The following is an 11007-nucleotide window of genomic DNA, read 5'->3' on the forward strand; positions in this document are numbered from 1 at the left end:
TTTTTTTCATGTTTTACCATATTTTCATCAGAGAGAGAGAGAGAGAGAGAGAGAGAGAGAGAGAGGTTAGGTAGTTACAGGCTAATAACCACACAATAAGATACATCTAGAAATGTACCAGGCTCTATTAAGATAGGGCATTGAGAATTTTCAAGAACCGGATCAAGTTATTTTTTCATGTTTTACCATATTTTCATCATGTATACCTTAGGTGTAATTGCTGAGAGAGAGAGAGAGAGAGAGAGAGAGAGGGAGAGATTTTACATCCGAGGAAGGGAGAAAGGGATATATTACACTTGAGAGAAAAGCGATATATATATATATATATATGTATGTATATATATATATATATATATATACATATATATATATATATATATATGTATATATATATATATATATATAGAGAGAGAGAGAGAGAGAGAGAGAGAGAGAGAGAAGGATCATGTAGTTACAGGCTAATAACCTCTCTCTCTCTCTCTCTCTCTCTCTCTCTCTCTCTCTCAAAGAAGAAACCCCTCCGAATGAATCGTTTTATTCGTTTTTGTTGATGATATTTTCACGTTTTAGGATGATAGCTGGGAAGAATTTGATGTAGGTTGGCCAGGGCAACACTAACCAGTTCAGATACTACCGCTAGAGAGTTATTGGGTTCTTTGATTAGTCATACAGTACTGCATTGGATCCTTCTCTGTTTACGATTAATTTTCCCTTTGCCTACTTATACACTGAATATTCTGGCCTATTATTTACATATCCTCCTCTGTCCTCAAACAACTGACAACACTGAGATTCCTAAACAATTCTTTTTCACCCAAGGGGTTACTGCACTGTCATTGTTCAGTGGCCACTTGCCTCTAGTTAAGGGTAGAAGAGACTATTTAGCTATGGTAAGTAGCTCTTCTAGAAGGTCACTCCATATATTTTTGTAAAGAGTAGAGTAGTTTCCTAATCTGCTTACAAACCATACCTGAATGAAGAATGCTAAATAATCTGTAAACAACTCATCCAGCTACTCATCTTGACGTTTTTACTAAGAATTTTGAAGATGATAACCCCTTTGGGTTTTTTTTTTTTCATATCCCAGGACCAAAAGTAGTGCCCTATTAATGGTTACCAAAAGGGCCATGTGTAAATGGTACAAAAGTTTATGTCTGACAATCTGACCGTCATCTGTCTCAAAGATTCCATGAGAACAAAATATACATCGCATATGTCTTTGAGAACTCATGGATTTTCGTTCATCTCTAAGATTTCGGGCATCAGATAAAATGGAATGACTCATCTTTGCTTTAAAAAAATGCCTGTCCATATAGAGGAATTGGCATCATAAATCAAATAAATGATATGAGTATATGCGAAGGACAATGGGAAGCCGATATGGTGGCCTAAACGGTTTTGAATCTGATCTACAAAATGATAATCCAGTAAGAAACCATATAAGGTCCACAGTATACCTTAACCTCCGATCCGGTCAAGAATATGAAAACGCACCCAGAAGAAGAATATACTTTATAAACTAACCACGCAGCAATCAAGTCAACTAATCTCAATACACAACTGAAAAAAACATGATTAACAAATATTAAAATTCAGAATTTCTTTAATAAATCTAGGGTTAAAACAGATATGAAAAATTTTAAGAATTGAATTCAACGGAAACTAAAAGAAATTCCACCCATTGAATGATAAACAGAAAATCATCTTACATTGAGAATAAAAATCTCTTTATAAATAATGTTTTATTGTTTTATTTTTGGGAGCATACACAAAAAAGGTTTGCTTCCACACCGGATGCTCCACCATAAATTTGACCATGTGAAAAACATAATTCCTCAAGTTGTAAATCAGCAAATTTTAGTGTTTGTCCTTAACTTTAATCAATGAACATAGCAAAAAATTAAAAGGGGGTACTAGATGGTATAATAAGCATGTTAGGAATAAAAACTATTTCATCTTTACCACACCCAGTTAGAATTAATGCCTCAATATAGTTTATCATATGTTTCCGCACAATAATTCTTTCACCATTGCATAATTTTGACCTAGATGAATTACATTATAACATAATAGGAACACCTTTTTTTCAACTCATGACAATGAGAAGGCCTTCCTGGTTGTCCAATGAATTAAAACACTAGATAGGATAATTAACAATATCCTGTTCAAAACATTTCTGTCAATTGACTTATAAGTGAATGCTTTTCTGGAAAGGCCTTTCTTAGTCTTAATGTCATTTACTGTAACATATTTTTGGGTTATTACAGCCATTTTACATATCAATTTTTTGTTCTGTTAGTTAGAAAGAATATTAGGGAAGACTTAATCGAAGAAATTATCAATAGAACTAGCCAAATGATGAAATGTATTCAGTTTGATATATTAATCATCATCAATTGAAACCTTCCATTCACTGAGCCCTAACAGTTTATCAGCAAATTGTTCAGCTTATTGGTCTCTTGAAGGTTGTGCTCTCATAATAATAGGGAGTTTGATTGTTTTTACAGAGTCTCACAATACAGAAGATTTTATGGAAGCATTTACCTCATCCACGTTTGTCCCTTTTGCAAAAACAAGCAGCGTTCGTCGAAAGTCTCCTGACATTATTACAGAAATATTTCCTATCAAGGTATTACTGCTTCTGATATCTCGCAATGCTCTGTCCAAAGCCTCTAAATAACACTGTTTTAGTAGTTCACCTGTTCCTGAATTTTTCGAGATATTGCAGACTAGACCATCCTTGTTAGTTGAATATAGAGGGCATTTAAAGGTAGAAATAGCAGTTCGACCTCTGGGAAGTAACGTTGCAGCAATCCCAGATGAAGCAGTAGCCAAAGCAATTTTGTTGTGTTAACGGATTTTAGCTAAAATAAGTAGAGTGACAAATGTCTTTCCAGTGCTACCTGGTGTAGCTATGAAATGAAGTCCATCTCTGTTACTGTTAATGCTGTCTAGGATAATGGAATATGCATGGCGTTGTTCCGATAGGAGCTTGAGAAGATTTTCATCCAAATACCATATAAGGGAAATTAAGTCATACAATGTTCCCTCATTACTTCAGTTTCCAAGCTATTGAAAGCTCTTCTTTTAGTTTGGGGAAGTCCTAAAATGTTCTTAGGCTTCATCTCCCATAGACATATCTTGATCTTCTATTTCAATCAAAGCTTGGTACTAAATTTATACCCTATTTCAAGAGGATTGTTTACTTCATAATCTTTGGGAATAGTAGCAAAAAGACTTCTTAAACTCTTTGATGTTCTTGAGACTGGAGGCTCTGCCAGTGTTACTTCCCTCTGATGATCATTTTCAAGTAAACCCAACTTCTAATATCCATCTCGATATGTTCTACAAACTTCACCATTGATTTTTATCAAGCTTTGGAATGAGAATGGTAATTTTTTTTCTTATGGAGAAAAATTCTAAGAAAAATTTTTTTTTGGTCAGGATGCACTTCATATACCCAACCAATAGTTGTATTAAATTCAATCCAAGGATGGTCTTTGACATCTACACTGATTTTGCATCTATTCCAACATTTACGATTCCATTTATAGTAAGAAGGTACCTAATGATATAGCAACGTTTCGGCAAAGTTATCTTGCTAGCAAAATTTGAATAAGGCCGTCAAAGCTGCTTCTTTTGGATTCATAACTGGATTCGTATTTTCCAAATGCACAGAGAGTTGTTGAATGGCAGAGTGCCGTTCATGGATTTGTACCACACGTGTGTCACACGATCGTACGTAGTAACGACATTTCTCTTTTTTGTATGTATTATCCTTTGTATCTTCGCTCTCCCCTCGCATTGACAGCAACTTGAATTATCAAATCTGCCTATTTCTTTGTTAACTGTTAACAGAACCGGTTGCCGGTTGGAAAAAAAAAATAGCATGTTTGTATTTGGAGACCCTCTTGCCAGGACCTCTTTTTTATATATACCCGACGTGTCTATAATAGAGTACTCAGTTACTTTCATACCACTTTTGAGTTAAAACCTAATGTAGGCTCATCACATTGGTGACCCCCAGAAGTCAACTCGTGACGTGCCAGAGCAGCGACAAAGCCGCCCATCACCCACGACTCGCTCGCGCCCCAACCAACGACTTCTACAGCCACCTACTGCCGCCCATCGGCCACAGTTTTGCTACCACCACTCCAGATTCCGGGCTGCCGCGAAGAAATGTGCCAAGGATTGTCAGTGGCCAAAAAATGTGAATGTAGGCCATCGCTCGTGGTGGTGGCCTGCCGAGTTTCTAATCTTTTCTTTTTCCATGATGCAGGAACGGGCGTGCGATTTTTGGTAGACACTGTTGCTTGTCGTTCTATTTTGCCAAGGGAACTCTTCACGACATGATGTAAACTGTATGTCTGCCGACGTCCACCTGGAAGCTGCCAATGGATCTATGATAGCCACCTCTGGTTACTAGAACCTCACATTATTGTTTGGAAACGGCAAATTTAATTGGAAGTTTCTCGTTGCTGACATCACATTGCCATTCCTTGGTGTGGATTTATTCTTTCACTTCTATCTTCTGGTCAATGTCGCCCACCGACGATTGGTTAATGTAGACTTGTACTTGTCGACACCTCTTCAACCTACCCCCTCCAACCTCACTCTCGACATCAGTGCACCCACGGATACCTACGCCCACCTCTTCATGTTGTACCCGGAAGTTTTCCGTCAAGAACTTCGCCAAATGCCCACGGCTCCAACCAAACACGGTATTTATCACGATATCAAAACGACAGGACCCACCTTCTTCGCCAAATTCAAACATGTGGCACCAGATCGATTGGCAGCCGCCAAACGGATGTTCGCCAAGATAGAAGAAATAGGCCTTTGCCAAAAGGCCTCCAGCCCGTGGTCGTCACCCTTATACATCGTCCTGAAGAAAGACGGCTCCCTCTGTTTGTGTAGGGATTACAGGCGCCTGAACATGCAAACAGAACAGGATCACTACCCCCTCTCAAACATCACCGACATGCAAAAAGCGAAGGTTTTCTTCACGATCGACCTCCTGAAGGGGTATTATCAGGGGCCTATGAACCCAGAAGACATCCCCAAGACCGCCATCACCACTCCCTTTGGTACATACATCTTCAATTACTTCAGTTTTGGCCTTCGTAATGCTGGGGCCACTTTTCAACGTCTCATGGATGGCATCTTAGGGGACCTCCCCTTCTGTGTATGTTACATGGATTATATAGTTGTGTTCTCTTCCTCAAAAGAGGAACACTTCCGTCACCTTGGCATCGTGCTCAAACGCCTGTAACAAGATGGCCTTGTAGTTCGGTACGACAGTGTACCTTTGGCGCCAATGAAATGTCGTTCTTAGGGCACCGCATCACTCCTGAAACAGTCCATCCCCTTCCTGAGAAGGTAGCAGCCGTTAAGAACTTCCCCCCCTCCCTCGACCGTCAAAGCACTGCAGGAATTTCTGAGTATGATCAACTATTATCAACGTTTTCTACCAGTCATTACCGCCACTCTTGCTCCTCTCTATGCCTCCTTCAAGGCCAAGCCAAAATACCTAAAGTGGGGTCCCCTTAAAGAAGCGGCCTTCGCCAACGTATAGAATGCCCTATCAACCGCTGATGCCCTCACTTTTCCCATCCCACAAGCCCCTCTCATTTTCTCCATCGATGCCAGCAACGTCGCTATTGGTGCAGCACTGGAACAGGTGGTCAACGGCTCGCCCCGCCCATTGGCCTTCTTCAGCAAAAAATTGTCCAAGGCAGAATCGGGTTATTCTACCTTCGATCGCAAATTGCTAGTGGTGCACTTGGCTGTCCGTCACTTTAGGCATTTCTTAGAAGGTACACCCTTCGTCATTCACACAGACCACATGCCTCTGGTGCACACCTTCACTCGACAGTCTGACGCCCGGTCCTCCTGTCAACACCGACATCTCTCCGCCGTGGCTGAATACAATTTCACCCCTCAACACGTCCCTGGGAAAATGAATCTCGTTGCCGATGTCTTCTCAAGAAACACGTTGGCCGGCGTTCAACTGGGATTGAATTACAACGCCTTGGCTGAAGCCCAACAACAGGATCCAGATTATCGAGCATGTAGGACATCCAACACATCCCTCCATTGGGAAAACGTCCCCCTCGACGACTCTAACATCACCCTCCTCTGTGATGTCAGTACTGGTAGACTGCGCCCGTGGATTCCTTCTCCCATGCGCCAACAAGTATTTTTTTTTTCATTCACAGCCTTTCACATCCCGTGCGCCGTTCTACTACACAGCTGCTGAAGACGAAGTTCATTTGGCATGGCATTACTAAGGATGCTACGGATTGGGCTCGCACCTGTACTTTGTGCCAAATATCCAAAGTACATCGACACACTGATTCAGGAGTGGGCGCCCTACTTAACATGTACAGTATGTAATTTTTAAGGGTGGAACCTTGTACCATTTCTCTTTTTTGTATGTATTATCCTTTGTATCTTTGCTCTCCCCTCGCACTGACAGCAACTTGTATTATCACATCTGCCTATTTTCTTGTTAACTGTAAACAGAACCGGTTGCCAGTTGGACAAGAAATAGCATTTTTGTATTTTGTGACCTTCTTGCCAGGATCTCTTGTGTATATATACCAAATGTCACAACCTACTCTTGGCTCGTCTCAGATTCATTACTACTATATCTTTTTATTTGATATTGTATAGCTTCATCATTATTTGTATTTCGAATTGCAAAAGAAGCAATATCATTACATTTATTTATATATGGTCATTAAAAATCTTCGATATTAGCGGACAGTAACTAAATATCCAACGATTGAAAACTTCATAAACTCTTGTTTTACTCTTCCTTCCCTCCATCTTCTGGTTTACTCTTGTATGAGGGATATCTATCTTTGCCAAATTGAGTAGGGAAAAAAAATTGTCTCTGATAGTTCTTTGTGCACTTATCTTCCTTCATACATGGTGACATAACTTTTGAGGACCACATGGTCCATGATCCATATGAGTTTTCACAATTTCGTAGATTGGGTGGTCAGTTTTAGGAGCAGAAATTTAATCTGAAATAATAGAATCAACCACATAAAAAGATGGGAATGAAGCAACCCTCCCCTCTCCCATTCCACAGTATACATTGAACAGCATACTTTTCCAAGTATTTATGACTTTGTTGTCATATGAATTAATCTAATTAGTTTCAAACGGAAATCCTTGGCTTTTGATCAAGTTAAAGCTTTTCTTGGATTTCAGGCCCGTTGGGATTACATATAAAAGCTATGAATGAATATGTTATGCCATATTTACGTACATGAATCGGGGCATCCTGTGTCCTCTCATGTATTTAGCGGGGTCCTCCTGTGAAGCTACATGGAGGAATGTACAACTTTCCTAAGTTATTTTGACTGCCATCATTTTGTATGCTATCCTGTAAATGAATATAAGAGTCAACCCGAAGCTCTTATTGGTTCATTCTTAAATAGGGTAGTCTCTGATTCAGTTTCAACCGACGTATCAACAATAAATTGTCAAAAAAAAATCAAGACTATGATGCAAAACATTGAAATTGTTTTGGCCCAGACATCAGATAAAATGCACAAAAATCCATACATGAAACAGTTTTTCTCGAATTTTCGGCTGCATGAAGAATACCAAAATTATAACCATCTTGGCTATATGGGAGGAGCAGTGGATATTGTAGAGCATTATAAGAGCAATGTGTATCACTCACATGTTGAACAATAGATTCTATATATACTATAATTAAGTCCCGCTTTCCACATTGATCACCCGCCAAAATTCTATCATCCTTGTTAATCTCTGGTGCATTGGAGCAGGTGCATTATCATTTGGGAGCCTTTTATCAGCATTGATCACAAATTGATAATTTGTGTCTTCAATACTTTCAAGGGCAAATTTGAAACTTTGAACATAATTATTGGTCATGTGAAGCATTTGTTGATTTTGTACAATATCAAAGTTAATCCCTTGGGTATAGTTATACTTCGTTCCAGTTTCTTTTTTTATATATTGCTAATCAAGTAAACTTACAAAAAGTTATGGTTGTCATCATGCAGTGGCAAAATGCTACCAAGTCAATTATATATTTGCACTAGATTTTAAATGCAGGCATAAATCCCGCTCATTAACAAATTTTGATCCAAATGAAGTTATCTGGAAAACATTATTGTATAGTTGTATTTTTCTTTATGGCTAGCAGCCACTCTTCTTACATGAGTTTTTCTTTGCTCTTCACCATGTGTCTCATGTCTCGCTACTATTCTTTTTGCATTGGTTTCCCTCTGTAAATTCCTCTGCTCTTCTATTTCCTACTGTCATGTTCTTTTCACCGTATTTACTTTATTGAATTTACCGAATGAAAACATTGTGACGGGCCAAGATTAGGTTGTGACTCTAAAGGTGAGATGAAAGCAACTGAGTAACTTTATTACAGAACATCGAGTTTATATATACATACCAAGTCCCAGCAAGAAGGTCACAAAATACAACAGGCTATTTCTTGTCCAACCGGCAAGTGCTCTGTTAACAGTTAAAAATAAGAAAAGCAGACACATTGATGCATGTTGCTGTCAGTGCGAGGGGAGAGCGAAGATACAATGGATAATATATGCAAAAAAGAGAAATGTCGTTATTATGCATGATCGTGTGACACACGGGTGGTACATGGCTCCCCCTCCCCAAAAATGTAATAGTGTACATGTTGAATAAGGCGCCGTAATCTAGAGAGGCGAACTATAGGCGGGTAATCGGGCAAGAGATAAGTAGATTTTAGACGATCAATGGAGACCCAGTGTTCTCTGCCACAAATGTTTAGTAGGAATGCTTTCGGATTACGTCGGACCACAAGGAAAGGGAGCGTTAGCGGTGGCTTGTTAGTGTCATTGTGTAGGAAGACGTGCATTGCAAAGTGCAAGTCTGTCGGTATGTGATGCTTTGCCAGGGTTTTTTAAGTCTGGCGGCATGTAGTAAATTTTCCCACGATGTGACATATGCGCTGGAGATTGTCGGAGAAGGTTGCAGGCGGAAAAAAAATATGGTAGGGACAACCAACAAGTCGCAATACACAATATCAGCTGCCGAGACGTCCAGGACATCTTTAGGTTGGTCCAAGTCCCAGGAGGACCCAAGGAAGCTGAGTAAACCAGTTGGAGTCTTTGCAACGCGACATCAAAGCTGCTTTGAGGGTGCAATGAAAACGTTCAACCATTCCATTGTCAGCGGGGTATTAGGCAGTTGTCTGATGTAGGGTGATGCCCAGGAGATTTTCTAATAATGTCCACAACTGAGAGGTGAAAGTTGTTCCCCTATCAGAAGTAATATGCTCAAGGATATCAAATCTTGAAATCCATCCTGAGAGTAACACATATGTACATGAGACGTACGTTACAGTTTCCATGGGAATACCTTCACGCCAATGAGTGGATCTGACAATGACGGTAAACAGGTAACCATGTCCTACAACGTCGATGCGAATGTGGGCAAAATGACGCATAGGTTGAGGAAAGGTGCCCACTTCTGAATCCGTGGGTCGATATACTTTGGAAGTTTGGCATGAAGTACAGGCGCGGACCCAATCCTTAGCATCCTTAGAAATGCTGTGCCAAATGAACTTCATCTTCAGCAGATGTGCAGTAGAACAGCGCAAGGGATGTGAAAGGCCGTGAATCCACGGTTGCAATCTACCAGTACTGATGTCTCAGAGAAGGGGGGTGTTGGAGTCGTCCAGGGGTCGTCTTCCCAACGGAGGGGTGTGCAAGATGTCCTACATGTTGATACACTGGATCCTGTCATTGGGCTTCAGACAAGGCGTTGTAATTCATTCCCTGTTGAACGGCGGACAACGTGTTTCTTGACAGGGCATCGACAATAGGATTCATTTTCCCAGGGTTGTGTTGAAGGGTGCAATTGTATTCAGCCAGTGCAGAGAGATGTCGGCGTTGATGGGCGGACCAGGCATCAGACTGTCAAGTGAAGGCATGCACCAGAGGCATGTGGTCTGTGCGAATGATGAAGGTCGTACCTTCTAAGAAATGGCGAAAGTGACGGACAGCCAAGTGCACCGATAGCAATTCGTGATTGAAGCTAGAATAACATGATTCTGCCTCATACAGTTTTCTGCTGAAGAAGGTCAATGGGCGGGGCGAGCAGTTGACCACCTGTTTGAATACTGCACCCATAGCGACGTCATTGGAATCGATGGAGAGAAGGAGAGGGGCATGTGGGACGGGAAAAGTGAGGGACCCAGCAATTGATAGGGCATTCTGTGTGTTGCAGAAGGCCGGTTCTTGAAGGGAACCCCACATCAGGTCTTTTGGCTTGCCCTTGAGGAAGGCATAAAGGGGAGCAAGAATGGCGACAAAGGCTGGCTGAAAACGGTGATAGTAGTTGATCATACCCAAGAATTCCTGCAGTGCTTTGACAGTCAATCGCGCGGGGAAGTTCTGAACGGCTGCTACCTTCTCAGGTAGGGAATGGACTCCTTCAGGAGTTATGCGATGCCCTAAAAACGACACTTTGTTGGTGCCAAAGATACACTTGTCATAACGGACTACTAGGCCGTTTTGTTGCAAGCGGTCGACCACGATGCGCCAGGTGACGGAGGTGTTCCTCTTTTGAGGAAGAGATCACAAGTATTTTGTCCACGTAACATACACAGAAGGGGAGGTCCCTAAGATGCCATCCATGAGACGTTGACAAGTGACCCCAGCATTATGAAGGCCAAAACAGGAGTAATTGAAGGTGTATGTACCGAAGGGAGTGGTGATTGCGGTCTTGGGGATGTCTTCTGAGTTCATAGGCACCTGATAATACCCCTTTAGGAGGTCGAGCGTGGAGAAAACCTTCGCTTTTTGCAGGTAGGAGGTCATATAGGTGATGTTTATGAGGAGGTAGTGACCCTGTTCTCCTTGCATGTTGAGGTGCCTGTATTCCCCACACGGACTGAGTGAGCCGTCTTTCTCCAAGACGATGTGTAAGGGTGACGACCATGGGCTGGAGGACTTTTGGCAAAGGCACGTT

General features: G+C 41.1%; 1 protein-coding gene across 1 annotated transcript in view; it reads left to right on the forward strand.

The window, feature by feature from the left end:
* LOC137617984 (uncharacterized) overlaps positions 1-10241 on the forward strand; it is a 43062-nt gene extending 32821 nt beyond the window's left edge. The window contains exon 3 of the mRNA XM_068347912.1: positions 10101-10241. Coding sequence (XP_068204013.1) covers positions 10101-10241 — 141 coding nt within the window. The remainder of the gene's footprint in view (positions 1-10100) is intronic.
* Positions 10242-11007: the final 766 nt, after the last annotated feature.

The sequence above is a fragment of the Palaemon carinicauda genome, chromosome 2, assembly GCF_036898095.1.
Source record: "Palaemon carinicauda isolate YSFRI2023 chromosome 2, ASM3689809v2, whole genome shotgun sequence".
NCBI lineage: Eukaryota > Metazoa > Arthropoda > Malacostraca > Decapoda > Palaemonidae > Palaemon > Palaemon carinicauda.